The sequence below is a fragment of the Astatotilapia calliptera genome, chromosome 1 (genome assembly GCF_964374335.1).
Source record: "Astatotilapia calliptera chromosome 1, fAstCal68.1, whole genome shotgun sequence".
In the NCBI taxonomy this organism is placed as follows: domain Eukaryota; kingdom Metazoa; phylum Chordata; class Actinopteri; order Cichliformes; family Cichlidae; genus Astatotilapia; species Astatotilapia calliptera.
The window spans coordinates 14,863,006-14,879,270 of record NC_137422.1 but is presented as its reverse complement, the minus strand read 5'-3'; the positions used below and the strand labels follow the sequence as shown (position 1 = coordinate 14,879,270).

At 38.8% G+C, this 16,265-nt stretch overlaps 1 protein-coding gene across 3 annotated transcripts; it reads right to left on the bottom strand.

Annotated features, from left to right (window-relative positions):
• Positions 1-132: 132 nt before the first annotated feature.
• On the bottom strand, positions 133-15,393 carry LOC113020531 (interleukin-18 receptor accessory protein-like). 3 transcript variants are annotated; one of them, XM_026164577.2, is made up of 12 exons: positions 15,126-15,393; positions 14,794-14,986; positions 13,031-13,181; positions 12,781-12,949; positions 6,321-6,383; positions 6,062-6,173; positions 5,815-5,975; positions 5,278-5,415; positions 4,935-5,042; positions 4,716-4,856; positions 4,525-4,640; positions 133-543 (listed from the first exon to the last, which is right to left on the bottom strand). In XM_026164577.2, the coding sequence occupies exons 1-12, from the start codon at positions 15,205-15,207 to the stop codon at positions 391-393; spliced, it is 1,587 nt and encodes a 528-aa protein (XP_026020362.2). In that variant the 5' UTR covers positions 15,208-15,393; the 3' UTR covers positions 133-390. The 3 variants fall into 3 exon arrangements, with proteins under 3 accessions (XP_026020362.2, XP_026020353.2, XP_080158664.1); XM_026164568.2 differs by having other exon boundaries at positions 133-615; positions 15,126-15,387; XM_080302538.1 differs by lacking the exon at positions 5,278-5,415 and having other exon boundaries at positions 133-615; positions 15,126-15,387.
• Between the last annotated feature and the right edge of the window lie 872 nt (positions 15,394-16,265).

The following is a 16,265-nucleotide window of genomic DNA, read 5'->3' as shown; positions in this document are numbered from 1 at the left end:
AGGTGACTCACCCTTTTTTCCCTCCCAAAATGTTAAAATGATAGCTATGAATCTACATCTGTGTCATGGAAATTTCCTTAACGTGTGTTTTTGTTCTGACCTTGAGAATCAAAATACATTATTAAAGCCAGGAAGAATTAATTTTTTTATTGCAGACACTCAGAAAATAAATATGAATGATAAATTGTGAGCTCTATATAAGAAAAATAAGTACAAAGCAAAACCAAGGTGTTAAACAGTATTTCAAAGTTAAAAAAATACTATGCACAGTATACACATGAAAATATTTCATTTACAGTACACAGTAAATAAATATAATGTACAGTAAGAAAAGAAGAGTAACCTTATAAATTCTATAGTTTCTTCCAACACCAAAAAAAATCAGTAATGCTACCTCACTGAAACTAGCTTCACTTTGTTTTTGGGCATGGTCTTCCTTAAAGATCTCCAGAAGTTGCTGTGGGAAGGTTCCCCTGACCTCCAATCCAGGCTGGGTAGCACTCCCAAGGCCCTTTGCACAAGTGTGGGCAGGGGGGGATCAGGCTGGATAAGAGATGGCGAGGCTTTAGTGGTCCATAAAAGCAGGAGTTTTAGGACAGAGTTTTGCAGCAAAGCCTAAAAATGTGTAAAAAACCCCAAAACAAAACAATAATGATAAATAAACGATAACAATCTAATTGTTAAGAAATTATAAATATTTTCTTGTTTAAAAAAATTGCACCTTCATCGTAAAAGAAGATTCACACAGCTATTGGTTTCAATTTAAGTCACTGAAGTGATTAAATGAAACTTACAGGATTGTATTCGGGTTGTGCTTCTTGCAAAATGAAAGTTTTCCACTGGCAACTTCTACATAGTCATTATTTGCTAAACATAAGTGTGAAGTTTGGAAGGAAAATTGCATGTTTTCATAATGTGTCCAGGGAAAAAATAAAGCTTTAGAAGGTACACTTAACTGCCAAAAGTATTCAATTACCATCAAAACATTTGTTAAAATGAAGTCCACAGCCACAGGTGTATAAAACCAAGCATCTAGGCATGGAGACCGCTTCATCTTCCTCCAAGAGACCTAGAAACACTTATTCATGCCTTAATCACCTCTAGACTGGACTACTGCAACTCACTCTATTTGGGTCCTTAACACTCATCTCTCCATCGCTTGCAGTTAGTCCAAAATGATGCTGCACTTCTTTTAACAGGTGTTAGAATGCATGAACACATCATTCCAGTTTTAGCAAATTTACACTGGCTTCCTGTAAAGTATCGTATTGATTTTAAGATTCTTTTACTTACTTTTAAAGTTTTAAATAATATGGCGCCCAGTTATTTAAACAAACTCCTCAACATGTATGACCCCAAAAGAGGGCTGAGATCACCTAACCAGATGCTCTTAGCACAACCGAGGCCTTGATTGAAGCATAGAGGAGATCGGGCCTTCGTAGCAGCAGCACCCAGACTCTGGAATAATCTGCCAGTGGAGATTCGTACTTCAGAGTCTTCAGTCTTTTAAGTCGCGTCTTAAAACTCACTTTTTTACTTTGGCTTTTAATTCGAGTTCAGTTTGAGTACCTGTTTTATGTTTTTAATGTTAATTCATTGTCTTCTCATTTATCAGTATTTGTTTCTAATTTATCTATATTTGTTTCCTATTGCTTTCTCTTGTTCTTAACTGATTGTGAAGCACTTTGATTAACTGTTAGTTAACCAAAGGGTTAGTTGTTTTTAAATGTGCTATACAAATAAATTTTGAATTGAATTGAATGGAATCTGGAGCTCAGTGAACTCCAGTGCGGTACCGTGATATGATGTGTATAAGAATGTCTTTTATTTATGTATTATTCACATTATTTTATTGTATAATGCCTTAGTGCCACTGGATTTTAGCATGTCTCACACTCAAGCAGTTAGACAGATGGTGGGGGTCTGGTAAGGAAGTTGGGGGGAAGCAGACAACTCCACAGGAAGAGTCTTTTGTGTCTTCGAGGACTCTGGGAGGTAGCAAGGGAGTGTGAACCTTAAGGTGTGAAACAGCTGTGTACTGCCTTTTGTTCCTAGAGAAGGTATTTAACTGAGAGCCATGCAAGGCTCAGAGAGGGACTCTGCTGACCGTCTGCCCCACGGTCATGCATCCTCTCCACCAAGCTTAGTTTTCTGTTCTTTGATTTGATTAAAGAATGTTAGCTACCGCTCACCACTTGTCTGCAGGCTTTATTTAATGGAAAACTTCCGCAATAAGATGATGTCACAAACAGGATGGTCCGTGTGATCGCTGAACAACGGTTCCGTGGACGGGCTGATCACCCCTGAGAGAAAAGGTACCGTTGGGGGTGTCCAAATTCATGGGCTGCATTTGTAGGCCGATTACGCCACAGCGATGCGACAAAGGCTGCCCAAATTCGTAGACTCCTCCGAATGCAGACAAATGCGTCCTCCTTTTCCACGAATTTTAAGGATGGGTCGGGTGTGTCCTTTATGGCCCACCATATCGCAGAATTCATAGCGTGGATCAGCCAATTCCAGTTTTCAACAATAGCGGCCGCTACTAAGTTTTTAATATTACTCTTATTACTCTTTCTGGGTCACAAAATAAACTTTTAACATATTTTCAGGGGAGAACGTAGCTGTGTAAACTTCAAATATCTACAAAGCTGTTGAAGCAAGTAAGGTGGCCAATTTTTGTATGCGATTGCAGAAGAGATTTAAAACTGTGACCTAGAAGTGTGATTGTGAGAGTCGTTTTTGCCACAGGTTATCCCGGGGGGATCAGTAATCAATGAATTTTAACCTGTCTTACATGTAACAGTCCATCTGGTCTGATTACTACTAGAGATGGACTGATCCGATATTACGTATCGGTATCGGTCCGATACTGACTTAAATTACTGGATCGGATATCGGAGAGAAATTAAAAATGTAATCCGATCCGAAGTATCACAAAATCACCTCACAAAACGCGCTGATTGGCGTAACCCAGCTCTGCGCATCGGAGCAGTATGTGTCACGTGATAGAGCGGCTGTTGTCTGCCAGACCTGTCGGTGGTCTGTTGGAGCATTTGGAGCCTCGCTACATGCTTCCTAACCGCGGCATTTCATCTTGGCGAAAACTATCCCAGAGAAGTAAAGCAAGTGTGTAAGTTCACCCCTGAATGTTTGCATAGTATTTCCACGTTAAGCTTAACAACTGATATATGGATCCACAGCTGGACTGGCCATCGGAGTTCCATATTGAGGTGAAAAGGAAGCGATTTGTCCCATACTTCAGCTAGAATTAAAAAATAGACACAAAGCTGGAGTTATTCTGTCTTTGCTGTGCAGTTGCATCTACTTCTCTCATTCACTCCCCCTTCCTCTCCTGTTATTACTTCAAACATGAAACTGATCAATGATCAGCTGATCGGCTTTTCTGCAGCAAGTCCCGTCTTTCAGCTTGATCAGCTGTTGTTAGAATGTATTTAATATCACTTTCTAGTATCAGCTGAGGTTTGCTGGAGCCACGGCTGTAAAAGCTGCTGGTCATGATATCCGTTTGGATATGTGGTGAGAGGGAAACATGAAGATGAAACCAGGAGATGTCTTTACTGAATCATCAGAGCTGAACAGGTGATGGAGAAACAGGTTTACCTTTTAGGTGACATGAATGAGTTGAAGGGAAGTTATGAACTGTTTCTGAGAGATAACACCAGGATCCTTTTTTAGGTAGCTGACGGCTGGTAACTGTGCAGGGGCGGGTCTAGCAAAGTGTTGCCAGGGGGCCAGGTAGGGCATTAACAGGGAGAGGGGGGCACAAAGAAATATTTTTCTTTGTTATGTCATTTAAAAACTTTGAACAAATAATTATCTGAATCTTACAACAAAAGTGGTCATCTGATTAAATGTATAGAAATCCATTATTGTATATAGTAACTAATAAGTGTAATATACACCCTAGTAAGCTATAGTACGTTTTCCTTTGGGAAGGTACCATCTGTGCAGTCTGCAATTCTGTTGAAGAAAGATGTTGAATCTCTTTAAATATTGTAGAAAAATAATTGATTTCTGTGCATTTGTTTTACACATGCATTAAATTAAAGTTGATTACATCGATTAAGAGCGGGGGGTGGTTCCCTAATATTTTTGCTGGGAGTTGGCAACCCTATTAGTTAGGTAGGTAAGTACTCTATAAAATACCAGAATAGGGAGGATGGTGTAGGTTTAAATTTATTAGATTGATCAGTATTGCTGAACTATAAAATGTTTTGGGTGGAGTGTATTTTTTGCATACAGGTATAACAGAATAGCTTTAGTCCCTTGTTTTTTTAAAACTTGAGTATGAACTTCTGCAAAATGCAGCAAGATATTTATTAAAAACTGTTTTATTGATTACAAAATGCGCTGTATCGGATTCATATCGGTATTGGCAGATATCCAAATTTATGATATCGGAATCGGTATTGGAAAAAAAAAGGTGATATCGTGCCATCTCTAATTACTACAGAAACTATACAAAACAAGAAAAAGTTCTGCTTTGTGAGTATGTAATCCTACCTGAACTCCTGATTCCAGTTCAAACACAGCATTACTGTTGGTGAAGTAGTCATCTGACAGGACACAGATAAGCATTTGGCTTTTCTTTAATGCAAGAACCACGTCATTTGTGTATGCTGTAGAGAAAAAAGAAATTAGGAACCCTTTTGGGAAACATCTCTCACACAGACACAGATATATGATCTTTTAACCTCCTCCAGGAATCACATCCCTCTCCAGTAGACAGAGGCGATACCCCCACTGGTCCTCTAACACTTGGGGCAGCAGCACCTCTAGTGGCTTTTTGGTAGCTTTAACTTCCTCGTTAAGTAGGTCGGTGATACACAGGTCTCCTGTCAACAAAAGAAACTGTTACTTTATGTTTTTTAAAAATGTAATAGGGTGAAAAAAGAATCCTTGCTTTGGCTTACCTTCCTCATCATTAAGAGGTGATCTGGAGGAAATGATCTCACCTCCCAACACTTCTTCTGATGCAGGGCTCCACACATATGACAGAAACACATCAAACTCTTTCTCATCTGGTAGAGGTGTCAAGTTGCGAAAGACAGCGTGAGAAAAAAAATACATATGATAACAGTCTTTCTTTGTGGAGACAAAACAATATATTGACTGCCACTACTACAAAAAGTGACTATTTTAAAGCATTGACACAGCGTTTCAGTTAGCCTATGGATTTAATGCCCATCCTGAAGTAATGCCATGTCCTATAAAGAGGAGAGACAGGTGTGCCAGTCTATGTGCATCTGCATTAACCTCCATTGTGTTTTCCATTTTTAAAGTAGCATCTGTAGATGAGCTGTATCTCCAGCCATTTTACACGCACGATGATTATCAGCCCACCCACCGGCAGGAAGGCTGTAACTAGATACCCAACCAGTGATGGCCATTGCACTGCAAGAAGAAAAAAGCAACAACAAAAGAACAACTTTTAGATTGTATTACGTCTTCAAAGCAGGAGTGACCGAAATGGGAAGCTGGATGGGTAGAAGCTGGAAGACAAAACTGAAACAGTTTAACTACACATTAAGCAGACACAGAGCAACCCTCGCGTGCTTTAAGAATTTTGTTTGTGATGAATATGAGTTAAATAGCTTTCTCTTTAGCTTTAGATTGGATTTCATCACATTTTTTGCTTGTTTGGTGATTAGTTTTTTTGTTTTTTTTTTGCAAAAATATTGTCTATTGCAGCAGACCACAACAGTGACTAAAGCACAGTGGTATAACAGTGTTATTACACATATATTCTGACTAAAACATGAACACATGAAGTAACAATAAGAACATTATTACCTTTAATTTTCCTTTTCAGCTTGATTGTGGCGCTGATGTTTCCAAATGTATTACTGGCGATGCAGGTGTACGTGTACGTCAAGTGATGTGGTGTCACCTCATTTATCGTAGCTACCTGTATGACCTCGTACTCTTGCGTGTACTTTTTCAAAGACTTCTGTCTGCATTACAGAAATGATGTTGAGAGCTTTGCATGCTACATGAATGGATTTTATAACATTAGTAGTAAGGGACTGATGCGACTTACTTACTGTCTAGTAGAGTCATGTTACCATCATTATTCATGTACCACTCTATCTTTGGTGAAAAATTTAGTTCAAAAGGAAAAAGTGCCTTACATAAGAATGTGTAAGGCTGGCCTAAATTGAGTGGAGGAGAAAAAAAGCCATTAAAAGCAGGTCACTAGAAGTGACACAAACAACTAATGGGCTGCTTGATTTTGTGTGTTCACTTCCTGTACATGTTTTTCTTTAAAATAAGTTTTTCAGAATGATGTAACTAATCACCAATTTCCACTTCCTTTGGCTCATTATCAACAGGAATCCTGGGAGGACTGTGTGATGGTGGTGCTGTGAAGGCGATTGGAAATAAAGTCAGAAATGTGTACCTAATTTACTACAGAAACAGTCATACACATATAGATCTGAGCTCTACTTTGAAACAGCCACTACAACAATTCAAATGACTCCTTGCAATCTGTGTATATCAAGACATACCGACACCTTAAAATTCAGCAAGAAACAAGCAGAAATAAGCCAAGATGCAGGCAGCTCTGTCAGGCTGATTTTTGCATCACAACACTTGTCAGCAAGCTACAGAGGGGCTCAGAGCACAGTATGTTTTAACTGTAACAGCACTAACTTATAGCTAGCTGCATACCCAGAGCTCTTTTATAAGACAAATCTACAGATAAATGAAATGTACTATCACCATATGTATTTGCATGCATTCTAAGTTGTTCTTACACAGGAAAGCAATGATAGCAACAACCACACAAACAGTTAACCACTTAACCACCTACTGTGGGTTAGGCCCTGTGGTATTCAGTTTCTGAGCAGCATATGAACCAAATAATATTTTTTGGTAGAGTGTGTAATGTACAAATTGAGTCTGGGATGTAAATGGTTTTCTTATAGGGCAGTGGCATTCAGGTGTCCCTTGTGTAATTGTATATTTCTTGAAATTGGATTGGAATATGGATGAAATGCCATTGCATCAGTGTAAATGAATACACTAATGACATACTGGTGAAAGAACAAATTTGTCTGACCTGGCCTAGAAAAACAATATTATTGCAATTTATAGAATCTGACTTTTCAAAAGTGTGTTAAAATGGATGCTTAAATTTGGGACATCTGTTTGACGTGCAAATGTGTAAATGAGTACGTACAGACATTAGATCTTGCAAGATATGGCCATGCTGTTTTATCCGGTAGTATGCGCTGGCCTACTTTAGTATTACTTTTTTATCTTATTAGACTGTAGTATCAGATTTCTAATTGGCCAAACTATCTATTAAAAGCAAGTAAGAGGACGCACATAACTTTGTCTTATATACATACATACATGTGTGTATATATATATATATATATATATATATATATATATATATATATATATATATATATATATATATATATATATGTAAATCTTTTTGCATTTTTTTTGTTTGCTAGCCTTTAGTGGCACAATCTTTTGCAAGACGACTGCAATAAATAACCTAACAAAACAAAACAGAAAGATGCAAGTTGTGTAACCAATGTGTTTTCTTCCACTGAGTTACATTATGTAAGGATTATAATAAAGCATTATATTAAAATTCCCTTTTTAATAACCTTTAAGAGTGGTGCTGCAGCTGACATGAAGCATGGTATTGGAGCTTTCAGAAAAAAAAACTGTTGTGAATAAAACAATTGGTGCAACTGGTTATGAGTTTAACTTCACAGTTTAGCAATTAAACTGGGAAGCTGGAAGGATGGAAACTGTGACATTAAACTGAGCAGGGCGATAAGATAAGCTCTGTGTGTGATGTCTGCTGTTTTGCAAGTGCACTATAAGAGATCAATGTGGACACTCAAGTGTGCAATAGCAAGAGTACAACAAGATAAGACAAGACACTGTTGGGAAACAACACGCATTCGCCATCAAAATAAAAGACGTGCACCAGATAAGAAGTTGCAACGCGCATTTGCGTACATATAAAAGCCACTGTTTTTGTCTGCTAGAGTGGGATTATTCTGCACCATATCTCTGTGCGTTCATCTTTTATTTGAAGCCAGCTCACCTCCTGCAACCACTTTTCCGAGAATACGTGCTTCTTTTGTGGTTCGGACTCCTTCTTACATTTATTTGGAGGTGGAGGAACACCAAAGTAATTGCTTAAAGGAGCTTGCTTCTTCGACATCTTTAAGAATTCTAAACAAATGTCTGTCCTCCTCCAGAAAATCTTATGTACGCAAACGCGCGTTGCAACTTCTTATCTGGTGTGCGTCTTGTATTTTGACAGCGAATGCGCACCTGTGGACCACTTATGTGCACCCCTGTTAATAGCTATGGATCACATAGCAATAGCAGGAATGGAATAGTGCAGTCGCTGAATGTTAATAGCTAGACTATGTATAGAGCATTAACCAGATAAAACATCTGGCAGCTATTGATGCTGTGCCAATCAGTGTTTCAGTGCAGAAATGTTTTAGTGAATAAATGAAAGCTTAAAGATGCTGGTGTTGAGGCTCATGATTTTAAGCGGAAGAATTATGGGCGAAAATGAATGTTGTGATTGGTAGCTGCACTGAGATGCGCAGAAAGGACGAGAAGTCTGTGCAACTGTGTATGTATGAATTGGACTATGTAATTTTAAATGCCCAGCAGTTAGGTGAAGATTAACAACCCTAGAGTTACAGTTAGGTCAATACCACACAACTTTTTGTAGTTTTGCTTGTTTTTTTGCCTGCTGTTCACTATTACAGTGGATTTTAAAATCAAACAGCCAAAATGCTATTGAAGTGCAGTTTCAGCTTTAATTTAAGGACTTTGACAAATGTGTTACACAAACTGTTTCGGAATTACAGCCATTGTTATACATATTCCCATACTGTTTTTTCTCATATTTGAATGCCGTTCACTGGAACTCTTAGTGTGCAGTCCAAAGAGGTGCAAATGAAGGAGGCCATCATGTTGAGTCTTAATCATGTGCCAAAAACCAGTATGGTAGATTGTAAAAAAAAATAAATAAAAATGAATGCACTGGCCAGTTCAGCAACACCAAAACATCCTAAAGACCATTGAAGACAACTAAAGTTCTTGATCACAGAAGTTTTAACTTGGTTAAGACAAACAAACAAAAAATTAAAAAAAAACTTTCGCAACATCCAGCTAAATTAAGAACTTTGTCAAGAAGGTAGGCATATCACTGACATCTACATTCAAGAAATTGCCTCATGAATGTGCGTACAAAGAGATTACAAAAAGTCGCAATCCACCGATTGCATTTAAGAACAGGAAGGCCAAATTAGACAGGCAGAAAACTTCATGATCCAAAGCATACTGCATTATGTGTCAGAAAAGGTGGTGCAAATGGTTACGGGCATGTATGGCTGTGAGTAGAAAAGGTAATTAGTGTTTACTGATCATGTGACTGCTCGTAGAAGTAGCAGGATGAAGTGTACAGGGCTATACTCTTTCTCTGTACTCTGCTCAGGTTAAGCCAAATGATACAAAACTGATTAAACTCCACATTACAGTGCAAATGGATAATGATGGAAAGCATAGTGCAAAAACAGAGATGGGATACTATTTAAGTCAGTCAGCTGATCTGTAATCCCAACAGAGCATGCTTTGTAGTAACTGAAGAGAGAGACCCCAAACGAGCAGCACCCAAATATTATTATATTCATATTTACAAGCATCCTGTTTGTTGCGAAGAGCTCATGATTTTAAGTGGACGTAATCTTGGGCGGAAGTGATTGTATGTATGAATTGGACTATCAACAGTCTTTGTGGATATGCACATTCTACAAACTGCCTGTGAGAAGCTGGAGACATTTCTCCTAAAAAACACAGTGCAGCTGCTCATGTTTGCATTAGCTTTAAGTTAGCATCACTGCACACACGGGTGTCAGCTCATTAGCTGAGTGGCTAAATATGTAGAAACTGTGAATATTCATCAGTTAGTTAAGAGATGCCAAGACAACCTAGAGTGCATGTGATACTAATACGGAGCCCGCACCATCTTTGGATGTCTGCCGATCACTCTTCATTCCTTGAACTGACTGAGAGACTAGAAGCTAGAGGTGCAGAGACTTTTACTGCCAGATATCTTCCAACAGCGAGTTCTTTTCCTCATCATGCTCTTCCAAGAGCATAAAGACTGCAAGTTCGGCATTACAGGGTACAATATTTTATGTATTTTTTCGTCTTTGAGTGAAGTGACCATCACGTTTTGGGCCACACTGCTCCCAAGCATCACTTCAGGCCTGCAACAAGTTTTCATTTCTGTTGGTGTTATTTTATTTTAACATATGCTGGCTTGAGTGTGTGCACAGAGAGAGTGTGGACCCCCCTTTGTGTTACTGAAGTTGAATTTGAGTTATCCAAATGACCATACCAAACATAATGAGACATTTTAAAGTAATTGTAACCCGGCATTTTACACAATTCTCTGTTTTAGTTTTCAAGATAATTTAATTCAACTCAATTGTTTCTGAAACTGGTCCGAGTCATTTTATTTCCTTAGTTACTAAGGTTGGGGCATTTGATGACTAAGTGTTACATTAGCGATTTGTAAGTGTACTAAATTTGTTACTTTTACAATACCTGCATTTGATAGTTTTAAATAGGTATCCTAGTATTTTAAAGTTCATCTAACAACACTCAAGACACTAAGTAATATTTGACATACTCTTATTGGATTAAAGTTGTTTGGTTTAAAGAACCCAAGGTGCTTACCTGGCACGGTAAGTACGGGTGGGCTACACAATGATTGCAAAGGATTTTCTTCCATATTTTTTAAAATCATCATTGTATTTAAAATTCTGTTTGGGTGCCCAGTTAGTTTTGATCCTCTTTAAATAGGGGGTTATTTATTTAAAAAAAACAAAAAATGCTGTAATTTACAGCTAATCTAAAAATATTGATTATTAAGCCCCTTGAATTAAAGCTGAAGGTCTGTATTTCAGTTTCATCTTGATTGATTTTAAAATCCACTGTGGTAGCACAAAGAAAAATGACACAAATTTGTCATCATCCCAAACAATTATGGTCCTAACTGTATGCTACTGTGTTTGCTCAAAATTGGTGGTACTTACAGGGAGTGCAGAATTATTAGGTAAGTTGTATTTTTGAGGAATAATTTTATTATTGAACAACAACCATGTTCTCAATGAACCCAAAAAACTCATTAATATCAAAGCTGAATGTTTTTGGAAGTAGTTTTTAGTTTGTTTTTAGTTTTAGCTATTTTAGGGGGATATCTGTGTGTGCAGGTGACTATTACTGTGCATAATTATTAGGCTACTTATCAAAAAAACAAATATATACCCATTTCAATTATTTATTTTCACCAGTGAAACCAATATAACATCTCCACATTCACAAATATACATTTCTGACATTCAAAAACAAAACAAAAACAAATCAGTGACCAATATAGCCACCTTTCTTTGCAAGGACACTCAAAAGCCTGCCATCCATGGATTCTGTCAGTGTTTTGATCTGTTCACCATCAACATTGCGTGCAGCAGCAACCACAGCCTCCCAGACACTGTTCAGAGAGGTGTACTGTTTTCCCTCCTTGTAAATCTCACATTTGATGATGGACCACAGGTTCTCAATGGGGTTCAGATCAGGTGAACAAGGTGGCCATGTCATTAGTTTTTCTTCTTTTATACCCTTTCTTGCCAGCCACGCTGTGGAGTACTTGGACACGTGTGATGGAGCATTGTCCTGCATGAAAATCATGTTTTTCTTGAAGGATGCAGACTTCTTCCTGTACCACTGCTTGAAGAAGGTGTCTTCCAGAAACTGGCAGTAGGACTGGGAGTTGAGCTTGACTCCATCCTCAACCCGAAAAGGCCCCACAAGCTCATCTTTGATGATACCAGCCCAAACCAGTACTCCACCTCCACCTTGCTGGCGTCTGAGTCGGACTGGAGCTCTCTGCCCTTTACCAATCCAGCCACGGGCCCATCCATCTGGCCCATCAAGACTCACTCTCATTTCATCAGTCCATAAAACCTTAGAAAAATCAGTCTTGAGATATTTCTTGGCCCAGTCTTGACGTTTCAGCTTGTGTGTCTTGTTCAGTGGTGGTCGTCTTTCAGCCTTTCTTACCTTGGCCATGTCTCTGAGTATTGCACACCTTGTGCTTTTGGGCACTCCAGTGATGTTGCAGCTCTGAAATATGGCCAAACTGGTGGCAAGTGGCATCTTGGCAGCTGCACGCTTGACTTTTCTCAGTTCATGGGCAGTTATTTTGCGCCTTGGTTTTTCCACACGCTTCTTGCGACCCTGTTGACTATTTTGAATGAAACGCTTGATTGTTCGATGATCACGCTTCAGAAGCTTTGCAATTTTGAGACTGCTGCATCCCTCTGCAAGATATCTCACTATTTTTGACTTTTCTGAGCCTGTCAAGTCCTTCTTTTGACCCATTTTGCCAAAGGAAAGGACATTGCCAAATAATTATGCACACCTGATATAGGGTGTTGATGTCATTAGACCACACCCCTTCTCATTACAGAGATGCACATCACCTAATATGCTTAATTGGTTGTAGGCTTTCGAGCCTGTACAGCTTGGAGTAAGACAACATGCATGAAGAGGATGATGTGGACAAAATACTCATTTGCCTAATAATTCTGCACTCCCTGTATATATATCATGAACTTTTAACCATAGTGATAATATCTTGATCATATAAGAAAACAAAAATACACATACATATGAGAACATGAAGACAGCACTTACGTATAACTATGACCTCAACCCCCGTCCTCAAAGTCCATGTCACTCCTCCCTCAATTATTTGTGTGTGACAGAAAAATACTCCATCATCCTTTTCATGGACTGGTTCGAGATATAACACCTCTCTGACTTCCCGGGACGGCCTGTGTTGGTCTGAAACCTTCTTTTTATTCTGTAAGAAAGCACACTTGTTTTGCTGTGATTTCAATGTTTAGATTGTGAAGTGGTTACTACTATCTTGTATGGAACTCACCTTGTACCAAGTGACATTTGTGTTGTTACTACAGCCGAAGCCTGGGCAGGAGATTTGACCACCAGCACACACAACCAGGATTTTAATGCTTTCATTACGCCAAAGGCATCTCATTTTCTCCACTTGCAGACGGAAGAACAGCTTGTTGCCACTGGATAGCAGCGACACGAACATGTAACAGAAATTTGTGAAGCAGCAAGTCATTTACACTCATTGAAAACAATTTATTTTGCATTTGAAGATAGATTTAAAAAAAGGTTTTAAACAAGTTTTGATTAAATTACTGCACTCAATGAACTGGGCCGCATTCAGATTTGTGAAAGGTACTATAAATGTGAAGTTTCATTGACTAATGATAACATTTAAACATCTCAGAGGTGTGATTCACACTTTGACACTTTTAAAGTGAAAACAGGTTTCGCATTCTCATGTGTATATCTGTTAGTGGCTGAGAAGAGGTGTCTTGCTGAAACACCTACGGTGAAAATGATGAGGGTGAAACCCACAGACATCTTTCTATGCTAATAAACTTCAATCTGACATAAGATGACCACTGACAGGAATAGTGAATAAGACTGATTATCACTTCATCTGTTAGTGGGTGGGATATGTTAGGGAGCAACAGTTTGTCCTCAAAATTGATGTTAAAAACAGGAAAAATGGTCAAGAGTAAGGATTTGAGTGAGTCTGGCAAGAGCCAAAGTGTGATGGCTAGACGACTGGGTTAGAGCATCTCCCAACCTGCAGCTCGTGTGGAATCACTGGTAAAACCAGCGACAGGGTCCTGGTCAGAAGAAGTCGAGTCAACAGAGGCAGTGTGATGCATTTGGATATGTTTTGCTGGGAAACATTGGATCCTGTCATCCATGTGGATGTTATTTTGACACGTACCACCTAACTAAGCAGTGTTGCAGACCATGTACACCCATCTGGGGTGGCTGTAGCTCAGGTGGCAGAGCAGGTCAGCAACTAATCAGAAGGTCGGTGGTTCGATCCCATGCCAAATATCCTTGGGCAAGATACTAACCCCGCGTTTGCCTACTGGTGGTGGTCAGAGGGCCCGGTGGCGCCTGTGTCCGGCAGCCTCGCCTCTGTCAGCGCGCCCCAGGGCAGCTGTGGCTACAATGTAGCTTGCTATCGCCAGTGTGTGAATGTGTGTGTGAATGGGTGAATGACTGAATGTAGTGTAAAGCGCTTTGGGGTCCTATGGACTAGAAAAGCGCTATACAAATGCAGGCCATTTACCATCTGTGGGATGTGCTTGAAAAAAACAGTCCAATCATTGTAGGCCTTACCTCATAACTTACAGGACTTATATAAAGACTGTGACTAAAAAGAGAATGACAAGACAAGATCCATTAATTAAGTTGTGCAGAAAGGTGGGATGATTTGCAGTGTGATCCACTCAGAGGGAGTCATAGTTTAGATTTCTAAATTATGACTTAAAAATAAAGTTAGTAAAATAAACCAAATGTCAGACAACACTGCCAGATACCACAACCCACCTTCAGGGGTTTAGAGGAATCCATGCCCTGGTGGGTCAGGGAAGGGATTCCTTGATTAAACAGTGATTTTTAGTAACATTTGGCATTTTGTGCTATTTTTATCTGAGTCCTCGTTAGGGTCTCTATGGGCAAGAGAAACAATTACAGCAGCAAAAAACAAAAAACTGTTCCGGGGTGCAGTGTCTTTAAACATACCTAAAATAGGAACAATATATCACTGTATACAACATATCAGTACTTGAACTTAGCATTATTTACTTTGTGAAACATGAATAATTTCCAGAATGCTTAGCTTCAGCTATAAACAGTTTTCCACAGTCTAGGAATTGCTCTTCATTTCCTCCTCCTTCAGCACTGGAACTTGTACTCTTCATATCCACCATCTTTGAACAGTTACAGTATGGCATCGTAAAGTTTTGTCCCTCCGCAGCTTTGTAGTGCTTCTGAAGATCTGGACACACAGATGAGTCGTGTTGTTGTCATATTTCAATCTAAAATAGTCACTCTTCACACTTCCTCTAAAAAAAATACAACATTTTAAAACACTTCTGCTGTAATGTATGATTTACAATTTGTATTATGATAAATACCTGATTTGTTTGTTTGATGATTTGCTTCACAGTATCCCTTCAAGGAAAGGTGTAGAAAAAACAGGAAATATGCAGTTTCCATGCTGCGTCTTCGAATCTGAGAAAGCCGGTTGTTGGTGTCAGGCGTCGCAGTGATGGAGTTCTTAGTATTTCCTACGTTTCATGTTCTTTCTTCTTCTTTGGTGGAAAATCTTGCGGTTGAAGCAATTCACAGGACATATGTTGCAGCATGTGGTGTCATACAATTTCCTGTTTAGTTACACCCGAACATCATTTCACTGGAACTCACTCTAATATTTGAGTTCCTGCTACTTCTTAGCCACTTCCTGTGTGAACAGCAGAACAACATTTGTCTGTAGGCTTATATTTTACTTGTGTTTTAAGGGAAACCCTGTTTGACAGAGGTAGGGGACCCTTTCAGGATTTAGTGCAAAAAATAAATAAATACATAAATAAAGCAAACCCCAAACACAATTTTATATATATAATTACCACTGTATGATCTTTTAGAACAGATGTGTTAAGAACTACACATCATCTGTTGAAAACGGCAAAATGGTGTGATCCAGTCTCATTGTTGTTGCGCTGCTACATGCACATACAAGTTTATGATGGTATCTGCTGTGTGGTGGCATGCATATTTATTGGGCATCATAGTGGAGATATATGTGTCAGGGATAAGGATAACCTTGAAGCTTTAGGGAAAACCTAGATGACAAGAATCACATCCAAAAGGACTTTTCTGCTATGTGTGCATGGATTCTTGAAAGCGCTGGAAACCGTTCGCTGCTAAAAGGCAAGCCGCAGCCAATATCTACTTGCCACAGAGATTTAGGTAAGATCTGTGGTTAAAACGGGAATTCTTTTTTTTCACATTTCTACCTGAAATACACATTCAAGAAATTTGACTGTAAATTTGACTGTTACTGTGAACCTTGTACAAACTTCGAAACTAAAATTATCCTTGCATTATGTGCGACAACAATTGTAGTAATTATTTCCTCCAAACCATCAATGTATCTTTTAAACCCCAATCCTACAAAACTGCTCAAAGACGTCTTACCATTAATTAAAGCTTCAATCTTAAATATGATCAGCCATTCTCTATTCTGTACCACAGGTCTTCAGGCTGACAGTAGT

What these genes read in the sequence shown, in the direction of transcription:
- LOC113020531 (XM_026164568.2), bottom strand. Translation starts at nt 15,207, where the DNA reads ATGGAAACTGCATATTTCCTGTTTTTTCTACACCTTTCCTTGAAGGGA. An exon ending in GCTGAAAAGGAAAATTAAAG is followed by an intron (nt 5,416 to 5,814) that starts GTAATAATGTTC and finishes TTCTTCTTGCAG; the next exon opens with TGCAATGGCCATCACTGGTT. An exon ending in AACTGGAATCAGGAGTTCAG is followed by an intron (nt 616 to 4,524) that starts GTAGGATTACAT and finishes ACACATTTTTAG; the next exon opens with GCTTTGCTGCAAAACTCTGT.